A 22,838-nucleotide genomic window follows, 5' to 3' on the forward strand; every position below is an offset into this window, starting at 1 on the left:
TGTACATGGAAGGGTAAGAACAGATGATCAAGGTCCCACACAGGGATGCCCTACCATTTGTCACATAGGACAGATTCTCAAGGAGAAAATCAGGGTGGCTATCAATGAGACCCTTCTCCCATCAAGGCTCAGGAAACTCACATCTCCTGAAACACAGGCAGAGAAATGAGAGGAATCATCATTCTATGGTCCATTTGTAATTTTTTCACATTGCCCTGAGTGCTTGGATCCTACAGTTTTGGTTTTCTGGATATTCTTTCATCCATAAAGATAATAAAAATGAAACTTTATAGAATAGCTCCAACTATAACTAGAAGTAAAATGCCCAACAAATTCTACTCTCTGAAAAATACATTGGTTAGATGTCATATCTTGAACATTTTTCACATTAGAATATTTTTACATAGGAAGCTACAAATAAAGTCCAGATAGAGTTCATTTCTAGCAATGAATTTTCTGAGAAAAGTCAATTAATAGTAGCTCAGCTGAGCTAGTGTATTAAACACTGTATCTGTTGGAATAGTTACTGGATGACTGAGATTGAATTAATTACATAATTTATCACACTAAGATGATCTTAGATATAATTGCATCACATCTTGTCAGATCTGACTTTCTTTTCTCTAAAAACAACATATGCCACTCTTATGACAAAATAATCGTATGGATAGAAGAATGCTGGTTCTTCAAGTCATTAAGTTTCTAAAAATACATGTTTTCTATAGATAAAATGATAAAATTAGTGCACTTTAACTGTTTTTTTTGCACGTGTTTCAAAGAATGCTACAAATAACACGGTACAAATAGCAACTGTATAAACTTTGGCTCCTTTTCCCCCTTTTCTTTCTGATTTTCTCAAATAAATATTCAGTGAATAAATATTTATTCCCAAATAAATATTCAGGCTTCAGGATTAAAATATTTTTAGTATTCTCTCCAGGGTCATAATGAGGAACTTTGTTGAAATAATATTTTCCACTTTTTGTGGGTCTAGAGTGCAGAAGACGAGATTCTAGACTAAGCAAGCAAGACTCATAAAATAAAGATGGTGTTTATAACACACCACTCTACAGAAGTTGTTGAAATTGATGTTTAAAAACTAATAATAAATGAGATTAGAAAAGAATAGTAACTAAAGGATACCAGGAGGTATAAGCACTCATGGATTTATTTTAAAATATTGGTTTCTAGCTTATGAAATAATTTTTGAAAAGCAAAACAGACAAATAATATTACCCTTCTATTCATCATCCTTAGATGAGTAGGAAATGAATATACAGTTTTCAGTCTTTGCTTTTTATATATGCAGAAGTTTTTGCTACTTATGAATAGAAGGGAATAAGGATTCTCTGTGTCAGAAAGTTACCATTTTAGGTGTTTTGTAACATTATCATAGTTAATCCTCATAAAACCCAGAGAGATGGAGTTTGCCATAACCATTTTACATAGAAGACAATGAATTCTCAGAAAAGTTAACTTCCCTAAATCATAGAACTACTATTTAATGAAGCAAGAATTTCAACCCAAGCCCAACAGGTTCCAAATTTCACGTTCTTTAAAATCCTGATAGGTTTCATTTTATGTTTCTTTCACAGTGACAGAACAGTAAAGATTTCAAAAATTCTGTAATTAATTTCTTAGGTGATTCACTAAAGCTTCTACCCATGGGGTGGGTTGAATACACCTCATCACTGGGTGTATTCAAGCAATGAGTGTTCATCTGATGAAGATTTAAGCTTTGACTGGGAGTGGTCGAACTGTAAGGATTTTAAGGTCCCTTTAAACCATGAGACCCTGTACTTAACAACAATCCTATGCACGTAAGAGATAAAGCAGAAATTCTCTGTGATGACAAATTTTCCTATACCATGATCCCTGGCATGTGACTGAGGACAGTTTTCTCATGTAGACCTTCCGTGGGTAGACATTACTCAATTTGAGTCAGATTGGGGAAACAGAAGCTCCAATCTTGAACCGAAAAAAGGTAGTCAATCAGAGATACATGACACTGGCTTATGCAGATGTTCTGCTTTCCTCTGACTCACCCTTTGAGCCTCAGAAAAGGATACATTTTATTTTTGATGTAGTAATTGGGGTACAGTCACACCATCACTCATCTCTTCCTATTATGTCTTTTCTCCCTTGTTTTATGCCCCTGAGTGCAACCCACATTTGTAATTATCCAAAAGGAATCTTGAAAATAAGAGGAGGCACTGAAACAAGATCAATTTTGAAGGAAGGTTTTAAATTTACATTTCTAAAGAAAAAGAATACTTATAAATGTATTGTGGGAAAATTGTAAACATTTTTGCAAAATTTAAAAAAAAAAACAAATGTTTTGCTAGCTAGGGACAGTATTCTAGTTTCCCAGATAGAATTGAGCATGTAAAAATGGAAGGATTCTCATCAACTTTCTGTCTTTCTGACAAAATTTTGTTTGGTGTTATGGAACTTGTACAGCCCATGGGAGTAATTCTCACAGAAGATTGTTTGGCTATTAACTTTCTATTTTTTGTTTCATGGTCTTTATTATCTCTAGTTGTCTGAGGGCAGTAGAGCTTGTTTCTGGACCCTCGTCTTTGCCAGTGAGTGAGAAAGATGAGACATCTTTAAGTTAGAGAATAAACAGAACAGCTGCTCATATATCAGCATATGTGACTTAGAAAAATTATATTCTAGAGAATATATGCAGTCCTAGGGAGCCAAATGAACAGGTATGCATTAGAAATCCATATTATAAAAACCCTTCAAAATAGCATACTCTTTTTTGTTACTACTCCAGAAAAAAAAAAAAAAATCTGTGACATCATATGAAAGATCAGCCAGTGCCTAGAGTACTCAGACATGAATACATTAACAGTGGACACTCCAGGTTTTCAAAAAACAGTAGCCTACAGTAGTAGATATATTATTGGTCATCTGAATTCAGTTCACCCATTCCCATACATTTTAGTTCACTGATTTCCTAAAATGTCTATGTTCACTCTTGCCATCTCCTGTTTGACCATGTCCAATTTACCTTGATTAATGGACCTAACATTCTAGGTTCCTACACAGTATTGTTCTTTACAGCATGAGACTTTATTTTCACCACCAGACAAATCCACAACAAAGTATCATTTCCACTTTGGCCCAGCCTCTTCATTCTTTCCGGAGCTATTTCTCTGCTCTTCCCCAGTAGCATATTGGACACCTACTGACCTGGGGGGCTCATCATCCAATATCATACTGTTTTGCCTTTTCCTACTGTTCATGGGGTTCTTAGGGCAAGAATACTGAAGCGGTTTGCCATTCCCTTCTCCAGTGGACCACATTTTGTCAGAACTCTCTACCATGACACGACCATCTTGGGTGGCCCTACACATCATGGCTCATAGTTTCATTGACTTATGCAAGGCTGTGATCCATGAGACCATTTTGGTTAGCTTTCTGTGATTGTGGTTTTCATTCTGGAGGCTGTGGGATTATAGTTCTTGCTTCTTCTGTCTGCCCATGATGGATGAGGATAAGAGGCTTCTGTAAGCTTCCTGATGAGAAGGACTGGCTGTGGAGAAAACTGAGTCTTGCTCTGGTGAGCAGGGCCATGCTCAGTAAATCTTTAATCCAATTTTCTTCTTATGGGTGGGGCTGTACTCCCTCTTTGTTAGTTGTTTGACCTGACTGAGGTGGCCTGGTACAAAAAGACTTAAACTCTCAAGACTGTTGCTGCCAGTGCCCCTGTCCCCATGGAGGCCACTGCCAGCCCACTCCTCTGCAGAGACCCACAGATATTCACAGGCAGGTCTGGCTCAGTCTGTTGTGGGGTCATTACTCCTTTCCCCTGGGTCCTGGTGCACACAAGGCTTTGTTTGTGCCCTCCAAGTGTCTCTGTTTCTGCCAGTCCTGTGGAAGTTCTGTAATCAAATCCCACCGTCCTTCAAAGTCAGATTGCCTGGGGATTTAAGTCCCTTTATCAGATCCCCAGGTTGGGAAGTCTGACATGGAGACTAGAACCTTCACAACAGTACAAGAACTTCTTTGGTAATACAGTTGCACTCATTTCACATGGTAGCAAGGTAATGCTCAAAATCGTTCAAGCTCGGCTTCAACAGGATGTGAACCAAGAATTTACAGATGTTCAAACTGGATTTAGAAAAGGCAGAGGAACCAGAGATCAACTGCCAATATCCAATGGACCATAGAAAAAGCAAAAGAATTCCAGAAAAGCATCTATTTTTGCTTCACTGACTATGCTAAAGCCTTCAACTGTGTGGATCACAACAAACTGTGGAAAATTCTTCAAGAGATGGGAATAACAGACTACCTTACCTGTCTCCAGAGAAATCTGTATGCAGGTCAAGAAGCAACAATTAGAACTGGACATAGAACAATGCACTGATTCAAAATTAGGAAGGGAGTGCATCAAGGCTGTATATTGTCACCTTGCTTATTTAACTTATATGCAGAGTACATCATGTGAAATTTTGGACTGGATGAAGCAGAAGCTGGAATCAAGATCGCCGGGATTCAGAATTGGGGTACACATGTGCATCAGTGGCTGATTCATATCAATGTATGGCAAAAACCATCACAGTGTTGTAAAGTAATTATCCTTCAATTAAAATTAATTAATTAATTAGAAAATGAAGATTTAAAATAAAGATTGCCAGAGGAAATATCAACAACCTCAGATACGCAGATAATTCCACTCTAATGGCAGAAAGTGAAGAAGAACTAAAGAGCCTCTTGATGAGGATGAAAGAGGAGAGTGAAAAAGCTGGCTTAAACTCAACATTCAAAAAACTAAGATCATGACATCGGGTCCTGTCACTTCATGGCAAATAGATGGGGGAAAAGTGGAAAGTGTGGCTGATTTTATTTTCTTGGGTTCCAAAATCACTGCTGATTGTTACTGCAGCCATGAAATTAAAAGACTCTGGCTCCTAGGAAATTATGACCAACCTAGACAGCATATTAAAAAGCAGAGAAATTGCTTTGCTGACAAAGATCCATATAGTCAAAGCTATGGTTTTCCAGTCATGTACAAATGTGAAAGTTGGACCATAGAGAAGGTTGAGCACCTAAGAATTGATGCTTTCAAAGTGCGTTGCTGGAGAAGACTGATGAGAGTTCTTTGGACAGCGAGGAGATCAGACCAGTCAACCCTAAAGGAAAGCAACCTTGAATATTCATTGGAAGGATTGATGATAAAGCTGAAGCTCCAATTCTATGGCCACCTGGTGTGAAGAGCTGACTCATTGGAAAAGCCCTTGATGCTGGAAAGATTGAAGGCCGGGGGAGAAGGGATGACAGAGGATGAGATGGTTGGATGGCATCACTTACTCAATGGACAAGAGTTTGAGCAATCTCAAGGAGATAGTGAAAGATGGGGGGCCTGGCGTGCTGCAGTCCATGGGATTGCAAAGAGCTGGACACAACTTAGTGACTGAATAATAACACCTCTTCCAAATAACTCTGTGCCCTGTCAGGTAAGAGTTCTTTTATCTTTAATGGTGGAAGAAGCCCAGGGATGAACACTACTGCTTTCCCTGGCTCCACTGGACAGCAGCAAAGGCAACTGTCTCTAGTAAGGAACCATTTAGACACCATGATAGGTTCAGAATCAACTCATGTATGAAAGCTGAAAGAGCAAAATGATGAAACAAGCCCATGTTTGGCAAATGGTAAAATCAGCTGATTTAAGAGACCCCTTCATGTGTAACTGATGTCAACTGTTTCTCATGTCATTTATTGGTTTATTCTAGTGTCAAGTATTAATAATTTGATACTTGCAAACATTTACCCAAGTGTTTATCTCTGGGGAAAAATAATTAAGCTTTCAAAATTAAAAGTGCTTTCATCCCTCTATGGACAAAGGAGTGTGAAGTCTAAGGAAGATCTCAAAGACCTGGAGTCAAATCTTGACTGTCACTTACTAATGTGTGACCTAGGGCAAATTAACTTCCATGAACCTCATTTTTTAAAGAAGAATAATCTCTGTAGTACCATTCAGAGAACAAAATGAAATAATGTTTGTAGGCAACATGGCTTAGAAGAGGGACTCAGTAGCAGCTACTGTGGTATGGATTAGATTATGATTTGAAAGCTTCCTTTCAGCTCCAAAATTCTATAAAATTTGAAAAGTTACACAAGTAGTACAAGACTTCTCGAAGTGTATGTGATCCAAAAGGAAAAAAAAAAAAGTTTTCACCGTCAAATAAGTTCAAGAAATGCTACATGCTCTATCCCTTTTCTCTTGTAAGTCAGAATTAATTTTTCACATGGAATTTGCTGAGAAACTCTAAAGTTAAAAAAATGTTTAGCTTTATAGAATCAAGGGTCTTCTGAACTTAGTTGATTACAAAAATCTCTTCTCAGATTATTAACATCCTTTAATAGAACTTTCTAGAACTGGACATGGAAAACTGACTGGCTCAAAACTGGGAAAGGAGTACCACAAGGCTGTATATTTTCACCCTGCTTATTTAACTTACATACAGAGTATATCATGCGAAATGCCAGGCTGGATGAATCACAAGCTGGACTCAGGATAACCAGGAGAAACAGCAACAACTTCAGATATGCAGATGATACCACTCTAATGGGAGAAAGCAAAGAGGAACTAAAGAGCCTCCTGATGAAAGTAAAAGAGGAGAGTGAAAAAGCTGGCTTAAAACTCAACATTCAAAAAATTAAGACCATGGCATCTAGTCCCACTCCTTCATGGCAAATAGATGGGGACATAATGGAAACAGTGATAGACTTTATTTTGGGGGCTCCAAAATCACTGCAGATGGTGACTGAATCCATGAAATTAAAAGACTCTGGCTCCTTGGAAGGAAAGCTACGACAAACCTAGACAGCCTATTAAAAAGCAGAGACATCACTTTGTCAACCAAAGTCCTTATAGTCAAAGCTATGGTTTTCCAGTAGTCACATACAGTAAGAGTTGGATTATAAAGAAGGCGGAGCACCGAAGAATTGATGCTTTTTAATTGTGGTGCTGGAGAGGACTACTGAGAGTCCCTTGGACAGCAAGAAGATCAAACCAGTCAACCCTAAAGGAAATCAACCCTGAATATTCATTGGAAAGACTGATGCTGAAGCTGAAGCTCTAATACTTTGGCCACCTGATATGAAGAGCTGATTCATTGGAAAAGACCCTGATGCTTGGAAAGATTGAAGGCAAAAGGAGAAGTGGGTGGCAGAGGATGAAATGGTTAGATAGTATCACTGATTCAAGGGACATGAATTTGAGTAAACTTGGGGAGATAGTGGAGGACAGAGGAGCCTGGGGTGCTGCAGTCCATGGGGTTGCAAATAGTCAGAAAGGACCTAGTGACTAAACAGCAAGAACTTTCTTAGATTCCACTCAGAGAAATGCTAAATTCACCATTTTTTCCAACTGCCAGAATATAAACACACTTTTGAAATGAAAACACACCAAATGATCTACTGATACCTGGATACCAAAATGAAGGTTTGTTTGATTTTAAATAGCAGTAAGACAAGGCAGAATAAATGAGGAAAACAATGATATTGAAAGACTACTAACTAGGGCCCAGTTTTATTGGTGTTCTAATCATTTTTGGTTAGAAGTATTTGACTAAAATGCCTTTGAAATTAAGGATATCCAGGAGCTTGATGAAATTTCTGCTGCAGTTGTTTATTTGCCTTGAAGGAGGGAGACACAATATGTCAGCATAGTTCTATGGTTCCAGTTATATCTTTGCAAAGCCAAGATTAAGTATGGTGCAACATTTGGGAAAACTATGAGGCGATTACAAATCTGTCTCACAATATTTGCATTCATATATTTTGGGAAGAACATCAATTTTGTTTTTCATTCCAATTGCCATAAATAGTACTGGAGTTTTCTTAACACGTTTGTTTATTTATTTATATATTTACTTCCTAGAAGCTAGAAATTCCCTTTAGTTTGCCATTGTCCTATATGTCTATCATATGTAGTTCTAGGAGACAGAAAAGAGACTGCAGGGCTAAACGACTGGGTGTTTTAACTATTCTAAAAGCAAAAAAAAGCAGAAGGCATGGAAGCTGTTACTTCTATATTATTCTTATGAGTATCCCCTTTGTCATTTTTAAACAGCCAACTATTTTATATTAAAGCATTCATTTTAATAAGCTGGATATTAGTCACCCATAAGTTCCTAGTACTATTATTAACTGTAATTTATTGATGTTCTAGTTGTACTTGTTTTCAGACTTCAGTCTCCATACATATATGAAAAAGAACATTCCACAGTTATTGCAGTCAAATATAGTTGACTCTCAGAACAGTTTCTAAAGTTAAAGATAGACATTTAAGTCATCTGATATTTACTGTCCAAATCTGGCCTTTCAGCTATCACAGGACTTGGAATGTGCATATTTTCAGGTAAAATTTTTTGCTCATTCTATTGAATCTTGTTAACATTTATAGTAAAGGATAAACAATTCCCCCATCCTGATAAAATATACTGTAGCTTCCTGAATCCTTTGCATCTAGAATAAATGCCAACCTGTTTTGGTATACATTACCACTTTCAAATTGCATTATACAATATAACGTAAATGTGAATTCTTAATTAGCAGGATCTATTTTGTTCAAATGTACAACAGTAGAGGGATTTTTCAATGTACTGCAGCTGTTACCTATGGAGGAAACAAATTTCACCTTACTAAGAAGAGCTGTACAAGTGCATATATTGTTCTGGATGGATCCTTTATTGTTTTCTTAAGCCAGGCTATTTCATAATAGATTTTACTATTGAATATAGTACATTTTACCTTTGCTGCCCACTCAATTTCTACTTCCAGGTTGTTTTTAAAAGAGAAGAAGATGAAAAGTTTAAGGGCAATGGAGAGTGGGGGTGGAGAAAGGGTTCTTCATGAAAGATACAACATTTATCAAGGTCATAAAGAAATATGCCTTTATATCCATATCTGTTTAAATATTCACTTAAACAGTGTATGTGCATCTGTATATACAGGCCATGTCCAGCAAACATTTGCATGACTATATCACTAAGGCAGTCTCCAAGAAATGACAAAAATGAAAAATTGAAATATATATGAATAGATCTTACTGATAATACAGAAGGTAGGAGAGTATCCACAAATAATGTAATAAATTCTTTGCTCATCGGGTTTTTTGGTCTAGATTTGAGGCCTTTAAACATCAACCAATTATGGTAAATGTTTAACTGTAGGAGTTCAGGCAGACGGCCAAATTCTGGTTTCAAAGCTATTGCTAGTTTTAAAGAGTTTCTCATTTTTAAGCAAAAGCATTTCTGGGTACTGGTTATATCGTCTTGTGGGTGGAGCTACTGCAATGTGAATAAGTGGACTAGGCAGAACCTGGGTCCTGAAGACATCGCCCCTGCAGTATTACCTGAAAGGTCCTGGGGAGATAGTTCCCATTTATAACTTAGCTGTATTTACCTAAAACCAGTTTATTTCCACCGACACAAAGTAAAGAGAGAGAGAGAGAGAATTGTTTTTCTTAGCCGAGGAGCATCTACAAAAACTGCAAGGTTGGGGGAAGGGGAGAAAAACTACCATTTTAGCCTTTACTGGTTAGGAAAGCCAGGTATTTGAAATACCGTCTCTCCCCCTACTCCCGCCCCCGCCCCACAAGTTCCAGTGCTTGCTTTCTAAGCTTATTAACTGAATTATCAATCTGCATGAAACTGGTTTACACGTTCGCCCGGCCTCAAGACAGCCCTAACCTCCTGTGGCAGCACCAACAAATGGGGCCTGGCCTGTCCACACGCTCTGTTTGCAACCTCCGGATAGCTGAGATTCAATCCTAAAGCCTCTCTGGTATAGACACGCCAGTGACGGGGCTACTGAAGTGACTTTTCTTAGTCCATTTTATCTCCTTTCCTGTCTCCCCGAGGTATCCCAGAGGTCTCTTTCCTTTTTTTCTTACCAGACCCTTCCGCGCAGCCCCCAAACTCCAAACCTTGTTCCCCTTCCCTAAAGTCTCCCATTCACCGCCACCCTCCCCTAACCAAATTCCCCTCCCGGTCACCACCAAAGCCCGGAGAAGTGGATTGCACACAATGCCTCCCTTATAGGGCTTGAGCTGGGAACTGGGCATGCTCAGTAGCCAAAGCAGTTTTTTTTTCCTTCTTCTTCTTCTTCTTCTTCTTCTTCTTTTGGTCGCAAGTGCTGCATCTCTCTCAGTCCCACACCTCTTTCCTCTCCCCTATCCCCTCTTCCCACCCCTTAATCAACCCCTCGTAACCCGTTCCACACCGAAGGTTCGCAGGGTTCTGAGGTGCGGAGAACTAACGCGTCTCCTAAATCCACCAAACAGTCTCACTTTGGGCTAAAGCTTCACACTTTTGCCTTAAAGCCCCCAGCCCCTTACGCGCAGACAGGTAGGAGGAGTGAGAACACTACTGGCTCCCAGGAAACTGGTCCAGAGAAGGCTCCATCCAGGATCGCCCGCGACCGAAGAAGTATTCCCGGAGCCCTCTGTTCTGCAGGGTGACAATTAGCAAAAGGTACCGTACCCGGGATACAAAGCCCAAGTGCGATTGTTGCCTTTGAATGTCATTGTTGTTGACTCACCGCCCCACACACACACACCTCGATCCTGGAATGATTCAATTCCGCGTAGACTCGACGCCCCTATCTACCTCCCTTGACCCCCTGCCTTCCCCCAGGCTCTCCGCTGTTTCTTGGGCTTTGCCGGGATTGTTGGTGGCTCGCTCAAAGGAACGCCCCGGTTGTGTATGTGTGTGTGCGTGCGTGTGTGCCTTGGTTCTTAGGGGACTGGGGGAGGAGAAAGGACTGGAGTGTGCGTGTATGTGGTGGGGAGATGGAGGCTAGCGCGCCCGCGTTAGGCGACTGGGGTCTCTATGCGTGAGGATAGGGGTCGCTCCTCCCTAGGGGGTGTTTTAGGGAAAAAAAGGGGGCATGCGGGGAGGAAAGTGCGCTGTCTTTCCCGGCGTGGGGGTAGAAGAGGAATCAAGGGTGGGTGTCTGGGTGGGGGTTTGGGGGAGGCCTCGGGAATGTGCGGGGGTCGAGGTGCTTCAGTGTCGGAAGGGAGGGCTGCGTGAGTGCCCGGGGATTGGGGGTGGTGCGGGGGGCGGGGGCGAGGATTCGGCGCTTGTATGTGAAGGTGCAGCCGGTGTGCGAGGTGCTGGGTGCGCGCGCGGTGTCTGTCTGGGTGCGCGCGTGCGCGCCGGTGCCCGCCTGCTCGCTTGCGAGGGTTGCTCGCTGTGTTTGACGGGCGAGCGGGCGCCGAGGAGCTCCAGCCCGAATCACGTAGAGACCATCGCGGAAACTGCAGCGCGGATCGCGGCGCGGCGGGTCCGGCGAGAGCCGCCGGGGTCCGGAGGTGGGTGAATTTCCAGCTTGGGGCTGCACAGACACGCGCTGCCTCTTTCCCCAGCTCGGCTCGGCAGCGCGCGCGCGCGTGTGAGTGTGTGTCTATGTGTGTGTGTGCGCGCGCGTGCATGTGGAGGGGGGCAGGTAGCTTCTTATTTTTAGTTTGGGTCGTGTTGGTTTGGAGCGAGCTGAGTGGCCAAAGAGGCCGTAGTGGCTACCTCCCCGCTGCCGCGCGCTCCCGGCTTGCCTGCCCAACGCGCGGTCGCAAGTCCCCGAGGACCGAAAGAGTCCGGTGTCCTTAGCATCGTTGCCCCCGCCTCTCCGCCCCCGGGAGGCTGGGGCGACTAGGAAAGTGTCCTGGTCTACGGTGATGTGGGCTGTCGGGGCCGCTGAGCCGGGCTGGGCTTTTTTCCGACCCGCTCGCAGGCACTCTAGGCGGACCTGGATCTAGGGCTCCGGGCAGTGGCCCGCAAGCTAATTGGAGATTTCTGGCATCCCGCAAGACAGGGAATACGAGAGAAGCCGGTGGGTAACTCCAAAAACCCTGCAAAGCCGGGCAAGCGCTGGCAGCGCGAGTTTGCAAGATGCTCAAATGTTGAGCTGATTTCTGGCTTGGTGACAGCAGCATTCTGGGGCTGGCCGGCGTGGGGGGGTGGGGTAGGGGTGGGGGCGCAAGGGGGAGCCTGGGCCGCCGCTCTCGGCCAAGGAGCCACGGGGTCACTGTGCCTATGGCTAGCAGGCCAGTGACGCCCCGGTAGCTATCACCCTCGTGGCCCGAGCTGGCCACCTCTTCCCCCTCAACCACCGCACGCCTGGGTCTATTAGAGGCCAACGGAAACTCCGGCAGCTGCCCCCGGTGGGACGGGAGCGCGCGGAGAGATGTGTGCGCAGCGGGGCTGAAGGCCCCCGCGACATCCCGAGCGGTCCCCGCCTCTGCTGCACGGCCCACGAGGCCGCCGCTCGGGCCCGGGACCCGGGAGGGGGCTGCATGCCTGCCCTGGGCACCGAGATGCGGCAAAACATTGCGGTACGCGCCATCGCCGGCGGCCCCTCCAGCCGCGTCGCTGCCGGCCCGAGGTAGCGCACCGGGGGCGGTGTGGACAGCGTCTCTCCGCGGAGCCCCCCGCCCCCTCGCGCGCGCCCCAGGCAGGCAGGCGGAGGTTTCCCGGGCCAGTTCCCGGGGAGCCACCTCGGCCCACCCTCCCCGGTCGTCGGCCCCCTGCAGGCCCGGTCCCTCCGCGCAAAGCGGAGCGCCAGGCGTGGCGCTCTGGTGGATGCCGGATTTGTGGTAAGGCTAGGTTTGTGCAGTTCTGGCCGGCCGTGGGAGCCGGGTGTCTTGCGGGGCAGGGAGAGCGAGAGCGAGAGACGGAGTGGTGGATAAGGATACGGGCCGCCCTTGTAACCCTGAGAGATGGCTTTTGGTACTCAGCTCACACTTTGTGGATTTGCTTTTTCCTTTTTGCCTCCCCGCCACCCCCATTGCAAAATGTACAGGTTTTAGTGGTACCATGTGAATATGAGGTTTCTTTCGCTTACATTCATTGCCCCTTCAGCGCGCCCCCTTTTTTTGGAGGGGGGAGATCCTTTCCCCTAGCTTTTTTTCTTAATCTCTCCACTTCTCCATGGTCTCTTTCCCTTTCGGTCCCTCTTCCCTTCTCTCCTTGGCTGCTCTACTCCCCTTCTCCCTTGCTTGATCCTCCAGCCGCCTGCAGCTTCTGTTTCACTGGAGCTGCGTTTGGGAACTTCTAGCTTGTCCTTGCGCTCTCCACCCCCCCCCCACCCGCCCCGCACTCCCCATTGCTACTTAAAGTAGAAATTGCAAGGGGGACAGCTCCTTATGCAATTTCAGGTCTGTTCGTGCTCCTTGTTCTTTTGTTTTGTACTGAATTCAGGTGTTCAGGTTTTTGGCTTGGTTTGGTTGCTTTAGCATTTCTTTGGGGTTGGGGGCGGTTCCGGGTGGAGGGTAGTAACAAGCAATGACTCTAAGGAAACAGAGTAGCTGTTGAAAACCAGATCTGTAGGAAGGCCAAGAAAGCATGTGAGATTTTGATTTTACAATGAAAGTTAGTTTGGATGATGTCATACTTTGAAATTATGACTTCCTTTTGCACTGCCAATTAAGCTATCGCCGTGAACTGAGGAAATGCTCATCTATATGGCAGCCAAGGAGCATCTGGGCAGTGCTGGCTGTATTCTGAACCAAACTACTCAAAATGCAAATCTTCGTGGGTCACTGGCTAAGGAACTGTCTACCTTGAGGCACGTTCGGTTTTGCCACTAGCTGATTCCTCCCGGGCAAAATAAACAAAGGAGTTTTTGTGTGTCACTTCTCTCTTTGTATCATTCTTCTCCTTGTGTGTTCCTGAGTAATTGATTTATTTAATTAATATTTGATGGTAACCATATTGAAATTCCGGACAGCTTCCCATTTGAGATGGAGGAGGCTCACATGAGTAAAACTGCATTGGTAAAATGCACAGTGCTTGCTGTTCCTTTTAATCTTTTCCATGAAGCATCACATATATTTGTACATGCATACAGTGTGGACGGAATTGGCAGCCACGGGTTAATTTGCCAAGCATGAAACTCGACTAAGTGATTCTTGGTTTGTTTGTAGACAGGGACAGGGGGTGGTAATATTTGGAGTGAGGTATTTGGGAACTGATGACTTTGAGGGCAGACATTGGCTGTGCTAAATGTATCTGGCGCTGCAGATAAAGCCTCCCAGGGACTGTAGTGTGTGAACCCCTCTTCCTCAGCAGTGGCAGTCTGTGGTCCAAGTGAAGGAGATCGGTATCTGAGCCAAGTGTCAGTCGGCCCTGGGTTCAGATGGCACCCAGAAGAATGGGAGAGTGTCAGGGAGGCAGGAAAGCCAGTTCTGGTGGAGTGGGGAGGCTGTCTGGACATCAGGTAATCAGTACAGGGCAAGCAGTTTTCTTTCCTGCTTTCTGGAACCCAAAGACAAAAAAGCCTTTTTTCCTCCCCTGTTTGGGAGATGACTGACAGGAAACTGGATACTGTTTATTTACCTGATACTCAAATTAGGCCATTTCCTACTTGGTTATTTTGCTGAACCCTCTCAGGGTCATGTGTGTGTGTGTGTGTTAAACACAGTGTAGAGCAGTGTACAGGAGTGAACTGATTCATGGCAATGTGCTTACCTCTGGACTGAAGCTCAGGAACGTATCTTTCCAGGGTTTCTTCCACCTTGATCTTTTGACCATTCCCTCTGCAGCCACTCAGTACTCCTATCGCCATCCTTCATGGAACCCAAGGCCCTAATATCTCCTCTGCCTGGCTTCTTACCAAGCTGAAGCGTTGAGAGTAGACATTTACAGATAGAAATTCCTTTCCTGGTGCTAACACTATGTGGTATAGTTGATGTTCTGGAGTCAGTCATTAGAGTTACCAATACAAGCTTGAGGTCTGAGTTCAAGGGTGGAATTTGGTGGTCCAAGTCTTTTTAAAAAAAAATGCTATTTTCAGATTGTTCAGGTTAAACCATGATGAGCAATCTTTTTTTTTTTTTTTTTTTACTGTTGTTTGTTGTGTGTTCTGCACATGTAAACTTTGTATCAACTACAGGCACAGAAATAAAATGTATGGTATTTTTGGTGGTTCTTGTTGGACTGAGTGAGAATACTTGAAGTTTTGGGTGTCTTAAAAATACAAAGCGAATGATTATAGCCATGTGTTCACTGTGGTAGGATTTAAGCACAAATTCTTTTTCAAGTAACAATCATTGAAAAAAATGTTTTCTTTTTATTTTTTAGATTATTTCTCTTTATTCAGAAGCATAAAGTTGTTTGCTGATTGCAAGAAGATGTTTCTTTGGCTCTTTCTGATTTTGTCAGCCCTGATTTCTTCGACAAATGCAGATTCTGACATATCGGTGGAAATTTGCAATGTGTGTTCCTGCGTGTCAGTTGAGAATGTGCTGTATGTCAACTGTGAGAAGGTTTCAGTCTACAGGCCAAATCAGCTGAAACCCCCTTGGTCCAATTTTTATCACCTCAATTTCCAAAACAATTTTTTAAATATCCTCTACCCAAACACATTCTTGAATTTTTCACACGCAGTGTCCCTGCAGCTGGGAAATAATAAACTGCAGAACATTGAGGGAGGAGCCTTCCTTGGGCTCAGTGCATTAAAGCAGTTGCACTTGAACAACAATGAATTAAAGATTCTCCGGGCTGACACTTTCCTTGGCATTGAGAACTTGGAGTATCTCCAGGCTGACTACAATTTAATCAAGTATATTGAACGGGGAGCCTTCAATAAGCTCCACAAACTAAAAGTTCTCATTCTTAATGACAATCTGATTTCCTTTCTTCCTGATAATATTTTCCGATTCGCATCTTTGACTCATCTGGATATCCGAGGGAACAGAATCCAGAAGCTCCCCTATATCGGAGTTCTGGAACACATAGGCCGTGTGGTCGAATTGCAACTGGAAGATAACCCTTGGAACTGTAGCTGTGATCTATTGCCTTTAAAAGCTTGGCTGGAGAATATGCCATATAACATTTACATAGGTGAAGCTATCTGTGAAACGCCCAGTGACTTATATGGAAGACTTTTAAAAGAAACCAACAAGCAGGAATTATGCCCCATGGGCACAGGCAGTGATTTTGACGTACGAATCCTGCCTCCGTCTCAGCTGGAAAATGGCTACACCACCCCGAACGGTCACACCACCCAAACATCTTTACACAGGTTAGTGACCAAAGCACCGAAAACAACAAATCCCTCCAAGATCTCTGGAATCGTGGCCGGCAAAGCCCTCTCTAACCGCAATCTCAGCCAGATCGTGTCTTACCAAACCAGGGTGCCTCCTCTTACACCTTGTCCAGCACCTTGCTTCTGCAAAACCCATCCTTCCGATCTGGGACTGAGTGTCAACTGCCAAGAGAAAAACATCCAGTCCATGTCAGAGCTGATACCAAAACCGTTAAATGCCAAGAAGTTGCACGTCAATGGCAACAGCATCAAAGACGTGGACATCTCCGATTTCACCGAGTTCGAGGGACTGGATCTACTCCATTTAGGCAGCAATCAGATTACCGCAATCAAGGGGGATGTATTCCGAAACCTCACGAATTTACGCCGGCTTTATCTCAATGGCAATCAGATCGAGAGACTCTATCCCGAGATCTTTTCAGGCCTTCATAACCTGCAGTATTTATATTTGGAATACAACTTAATTAAGGAAATCTTAGCGGGCACCTTTGACTCAATGCCAAACTTGCAGCTGCTGTACTTAAACAATAATCTCTTAAAGAGCCTGCCCGTGTACATTTTCTCGGGAGCACCCCTCGCTAGACTGAACCTGAGGAACAACAAGTTTATGTATCTGCCTGTCAGTGGTGTCCTGGATCAGCTGCAGGCTCTTACTCAGATCGACCTGGAGGGCAACCCATGGGACTGCACTTGTGACTTGGTGGCATTAAAGCTGTGGCTAGAGAAGCTGAACGATGGGATTGTCATGAAAGAACTGAAGTGCGAGACACCTGTGCAGTTTGCCAACATCGAACTGAAGTCCCTCAAAAACGAAATCTTGTGTCCCAAGCTCTTAAACAAGCCATCGGCGCCATTCACGAGCCCTGCACCCGCCATTACTTTCACTACCCCGCTGGGGCCCATTCGAAGTCCTCCTGGTGGTCCAGTGCCTCTGTCCATTTTGATCCTAAGTATCTTAGTGGTCCTCATCTTAACTGTGTTTGTAGCTTTTTGCCTTCTTGTTTTTGTGCTGAGACGAAACAAGAAACCCACAGTGAAGCACGAAGGCCTGGGGAACCCCGAGTGCGGTTCCATGCAGTTGCAGCTGAGAAAACATGACCACAAAACCAACAAAAAAGATGGCCTGGGCACAGAAGCATTCATTCCACAAACCATAGAACAGATGAGCAAGAGCCACACCTGCAGCCTGAAAGACTCTGAAACTGGGTTCATGTTTTCTGATCCTCCAGGCCAGAAAGTCATGATGAGAAATGTCACTGACAAGGAAAAAGATGTATTGCACGTGGATACCAGGAAGAGACTAAGCACCATCGATGAGCTGGATGAATTATTCCCGAGCAGGGATTCCAATGTGTTTATTCAGAATTTTCTTGAAAGCAAAAAGGAGTACAATAGCATAGGCGTCAGTGGCTTCGAGATCCGCTATCCAGAGAAACAAGACAAAAAAACCAAGAAGTCACTGATAGGCGGCAACCACAGTAAAATTGTTGTGGAGCAAAGGAAGAGCAGCGAGTACTTTGAACTGAAGGCAAAACTCCAGAGTTCCCCCGACTACCTACAGGTCCTTGAAGAGCAGACAGCTTTGAACAAGATCTAGGTCATGCAATCTTACTTCCTACAGAGGACATTTATTTAATGATGAAAGTGCCTTTTGTTGACTTCTCACTTCCAAATACTATATTATCAATAGGCATAGAGACAGGTGTTTCCAAGGGTGTCTCATTAACTGTAGCTGCAAAGATGTGTCCCGTAGAAGAGAATTTCCTTAATAGATTTTACTACATAAAACCTATACTGTGGAGTCCTGTGGGGATACTGCAAACTCTATTGCCAAAGGGATGCTTTATATACATAATTCACTGAATTTAACCTCAAGAGGCAAATCTGTTTTGTACCCCAATGCAAAACCTTCGTCTCTTTGTGCTCTGTAAAACAAACTCAAGAAAACTGGTACCAGTGTTTGTACCTCAGCTGGGTCCTTCATCTTGCACGTAGATTCAGTTGGTGGAACTGGAATACTCCTTTTGATTTGTGGCATTGTAACAACTTTGTGTAAAGATTCTCTGAAAAGTAAAAAAAAAAAAAAAAAAAAAAAAGCATGCCAAGAGAGAACATTTGACAGTATTTGTAAATCGGTAAACTTTATGGCCTGCATCTTGAAACCGCTGGATTTATAATGTTAAATTGTGCAAATATTTGTTTAAAATATACCATGCATTACATAACTATAAAATAAATTTGAACACTTTAAGCATTACCTGTCTAGACATAAAACCTAAAAGAGAAAAAAAAAAAAAATAAACGTGAGTTACCTAGCGTTTGTGGTGATCTGAAGAAATACGTGATGTTTATCAGAATTAAACATGGCTCAAATTCAACTAATATTAGAGTTTGTTCTCAGTTATGTGAAATACCCACAATCCTTAAAGGTTGTCCAAAATTAGCAAAGTGCTTACCGTGTGAGCGCACCCAAAGCTATTTTTGTAACATAATTCATATTTATGAAGTACTTTGTATACTAAATAGGAAAATATGTACTCCTTAATCTGTATTTAATATGCCTGACTTGTTTTCCTGATCACAGGGAATTTATCAATAGTATACATTTAGACAGCAAAAATATACCAAACTGAAACTGAAGCTTATGTGTACAGAAATATTTTGGACATTGTGATCAGGTATCATTTAAAAACAAAAAAAAAAACACAAAAATAAACAAAAATAAAAAAATAGTTCTGTGCTATCATTGAGAATTTAGCATATTATCTTCAGATTTGTTACCAACCGTGCATTTTAAAATAGGTTCCTTAGTTTTATAGACTGTGTCTGAGGCAATTATTTGCCATCACTTGTCTTGCTTTTCAGGATTCTATGAGCTGAATTCAAATAGTTTTCACTACGAATATTTAAAAAATAATGAATAAGGTTAATAGTTATATCTTGTATGCATCATATCCTGTTCTTTCATCATTCTGACTACTATCAGATAATCAAGTAGAACAGTAAACATCATGGTAATCTGCGGCTATGAAAGCCACACTGTAAAATGCTTTCATTGGTCTCAGATGAGTTCACAGTCTGCAAATACAAATGATATGCCACTGTGTTTGCTTGTGCTGTTAACTTCTAAGTCAAAATTGGTCAAAGGAAGGGAGCACTTGATCATGGGAGATATTTTAATATTTTTAGGTTCTCCCAATTAGCAAAGGGACGTCCTGAAACACATTGCCTTCTTGGCCTACCTGCATATGTATATTATTCATGTTCCATCTCTTATAATTACTGTATTGATCAGTAAGATGACCAAGAAGGTAAAATATAGGCATTCTTAATGAATTTCAAGTGGCAGGTATTTTGGTGCAGCTTCTAAAATGATATTATGATTAAAGTTGTAACAGCAGTCTCTTTATTAATGACTAATTCCAGGGCTTTATGTGTTTGTTGTAAGATTAAAAAAAAAAGCAAACAAACAAACAACTTGGCATTCTTGGAGGTGTTTGTGTGTATGTGTGTGTTTGGGTGTACATGCATACATATAGATTATTTGGAGATTTTTTTTTAAATAGCAAAAAAAATTGTCTCCATATGTATGTGCTGGTGCTCTTAAAACTTTAATGTGTAATTTTAATTTTCATGACAATGTCTGTGAATACTTTATATGAATATTAAAAATATATAAACAAATACTTGCTTTCTGATCTTGAAAGAAAAGACATGAAGATGTGTGCCCAACAGCCTGTTTGCATCTACAATTTCATAAGAACTTTTAATATGCCATTACCATGCTTGCATGCATCCATGGATTAAAGGGCTCCTAATGTGTACTGACAGGATAAAGACGAAAAGGCTGCAAAGAAAGTGTTTTAGTTTATCCTGTCAATAAAGTATGACTTGAGGAATCTTAAGTAGATGCTCATAGGAGGAACCGGAAAGCTCTATTTATGAGCTGGGGATAAGAGGTCATTGGGATGATGCCTTTTATTCAGTGTGTTGATAGTTTGAAGAGGTTTCAAGGTTTTTGCAGTTGTCAATGGCAAGAGTACCTGCCTCCATCTTGAAGCTTGCTGTAGCATATTGGCTATCTCATACTCTTCTGCTGAAAGGAATAAATGTTCACCTTTTCAAAAAAAAAAAAAAAGTAATTTTAATGTATGTGGTTATTTGGAAGTTCTACTTATAAGTGAATGACAGTAACAAATCCTTGGTTAAGGCTGATCTCTTTCCCTGAACTAAAGTCTTTGTGCCTACATTATGCAATGTATACAATTTTACACCTGTCTCTCATTAGTTCTACTTGTACATTTTATGATAATATAGTTAGGCATAAGTTTTGAGTTGAGTACCAGAGCAGTTAAAATACTGTTATCTACAATGTGTTGGTTTCAACTATAACCTTGATGTTAGTTTAACTCCTTAAGGAAAGATCTATATGTTGGTACAGCGTTTTTAGTAGAATTTAATTCAAATCTAAAAAATCCAAGAAGTGCTCATTTCTAATGTGGTCTGACACATCATGGGCTTCTTGGCATTGTATCATGTACTTGGACTCTGTTAGAATGGTGGCAGAGGAAATTAGATCATATGAAATCAGTAAAGGGGTGGGGATAATATGTCTGTGGAATATAAACCAAGTTTTAATTATTTTTTTATGAAATCAATAAAGATGATTCAATTCTTTAAAAGGAAATCTTTGTGTAATTTTATGAGAAAGCAGCTATTAGAATACAGTGATTCCAGTCTATAAGGCAATTTGTATTCTGTATTTAGTTTTCCATTCTGAAAAATAAACTGAATAAATATATTAATTAGAAAATCATTTCAAGACCAGCTTTCTTTCATTGCTTTTAGAAAAACAGTTAATTTCTTTAAGCCACAAGGATGCATACATTATACAGGGCATGGCCTCATGAGTAACATCAACAGGTATTGAAGAAATAATAAGACATCTAGAAATGTATGGCAGTAATATTAATCTATATCCTTTGCATGATTTGTACATTGACATTGTATGAAATGAGCACAGTGAGTTATTATTTTTTTGTGTTATTGTCGCATCCAAAGAGCTGGGGAGAAAATATATGAAGAATGTATTTATAATCACTATTTTGAAATAAAGTAAAGAAAATGCATTGTATTGTATTTACCCTGATTTGATTATTATTATTTACATTAGTTTCTAAGACAAAAATCAAATAATGCTATAAAAGCTAATGTAAATCACAGAAAGGAACTGTTTTAATCTTTTGTTTGCTTTTAATAGCATCAAGGTATTAGAAGACTTTATTAAATGCCATTTTTATGAAAGTCTTAATAAAATTGTTTGCTACAATGGTATTTCTGAAGCCACACTTTGTTAAATATATTTATCTTTCCATTATTTTTCAGAAGAAATAAAGCAGTAATCAAATTGATCTTTTCACCCAGATTTGAGGTTAAGACACAGAGCTTTCAAATGCTATTTGTATTTAACTTAATTGCTAAATCTGTTAAGAAATGCTTTTCCTTTCTAACATCTTTGCAATTTGAGTTCCTTTCCACTGGCATCCTCTTTGGAGAAGAGCCAGACAGGGCCAAGGTCAACATGATTTGATTCTTCCCCATTGCCTTGAATCACTTGAAATCGGACATAATTGCAGATAAGCAAATATTAACGTTCAATCTTTATCTGTTTCAATACTTTTAGAAAATATAGGGTCCTCTATCATATATGGCCAGCTTGATTGGTTAGTTACCCATTTCTGGGATTGGTTTTGACTTTTATTTGATTCTTTCAAAGATGACCAAAATCATCAGTCCATCATTTGGTTGAGAAAAATGAACCAATTGCATTATTTGAAGGCCGCAAAGATTATAAACTGGCCAATAAAGTGTTTTCTTTCAGGAAGAGATAGAAAGACAGAGGGATACAGAGAACATTAACGTTGCTGTGGCCTGGCTTTATAACCAGCTAAGACCTGAGCAATATAGATAGCATGTTATGAGTACTTTTGGACAAAATGTTTTGTGTGTCACGGGAAATGCATCACGTGATGGAGAGACCTGTTTTAGTTCTTTTTTTCATAGTGAGCGCAGTGGTTTGGGTCCAACCCACTCAGTTATGTAGACAAGGGGTGTCAAAGGTTTAGCCTCATTTCAAATGCTCAGTCTATTAGTCACTATGATCGGATGGGCTGAACTAAAATATCCTGTTTGTGGCTTCATTTATAGGGAATCACTGGCAACAGATCTCAAGTTCAATTGTTAACCCTCAATTTCAGATTTTCCAGGGACTCTGTCCTTTGTTAAAAGCAAATGGGAAGCTAAATACATTTTAATAGTTTATTCTGTACAAAACTGATCGTAGTCTAATTTTGAATTGCATTTGTTTTACTTCCCACTGGTTGACAAGATTGCATTTTAGAGAGGTTACTCAAGGAAGGAAAACTGTATTGTCCATCTTATATGAAACTCTATGACTTTTTAGTTCTTTAAAGATTATTTTTAGCCTGTTGTTGCCTATGTTTTCAGAGGGAAAATGAGGGAAGGCTCTGAGACAACCACTTGAATACTTTGAGCCAAATAATTGCCACTGAGAATAAAAAGATTCAAATGTTTCATTAAATCATAATTACTAGATCTGCTGACTATAGTACCCAGAACCAAGAAAGAATTACTCAGGCTTCCACCTTAGTTTGCTTTTGTATACGCTGGCTAAATAGAAACTCTGGTGATTCAATAATACATCAAATATCAGAAATTCCTTGTTGAACTTAAAAAGCTCATGAATTTGGCCTTCA

General features: G+C 41.4%; 1 protein-coding gene across 4 annotated transcripts; it reads left to right on the forward strand.

Moving 5' to 3' along the window:
* Nucleotides 1-10,082: 10,082 nt before the first annotated feature.
* On the forward strand, nucleotides 10,083-21,191 carry SLITRK4 (SLIT and NTRK like family member 4). Of its 4 annotated transcripts, none has more exons than XM_086388341.1 (2): nucleotides 10,083-10,493; nucleotides 15,096-21,191. In XM_086388341.1, exon 2 carries the CDS (start codon nucleotides 15,146-15,148, stop codon nucleotides 17,657-17,659), a length of 2,514 nt encoding a protein of 837 aa, XP_086244467.1. In that variant the 5' UTR covers nucleotides 10,083-10,493; nucleotides 15,096-15,145; the 3' UTR covers nucleotides 17,660-21,191. The 4 variants fall into 4 exon arrangements, with proteins under 4 accessions (XP_086244467.1, XP_086244470.1, XP_086244468.1 ...); XM_086388344.1 differs by lacking the exon at nucleotides 10,083-10,493 and adding an exon at nucleotides 11,102-11,332; XM_086388342.1 differs by lacking the exon at nucleotides 10,083-10,493 and adding an exon at nucleotides 11,483-11,847.
* Nucleotides 21,192-22,838: the final 1,647 nt, after the last annotated feature.

This window comes from Bos grunniens, chromosome X, assembly GCF_055505025.1.
Source record: "Bos grunniens cultivar Pamir isolate PY7600 chromosome X, Bosgru_T2T1.0, whole genome shotgun sequence".
Lineage (NCBI taxonomy): Eukaryota > Metazoa > Chordata > Mammalia > Artiodactyla > Bovidae > Bos > Bos grunniens.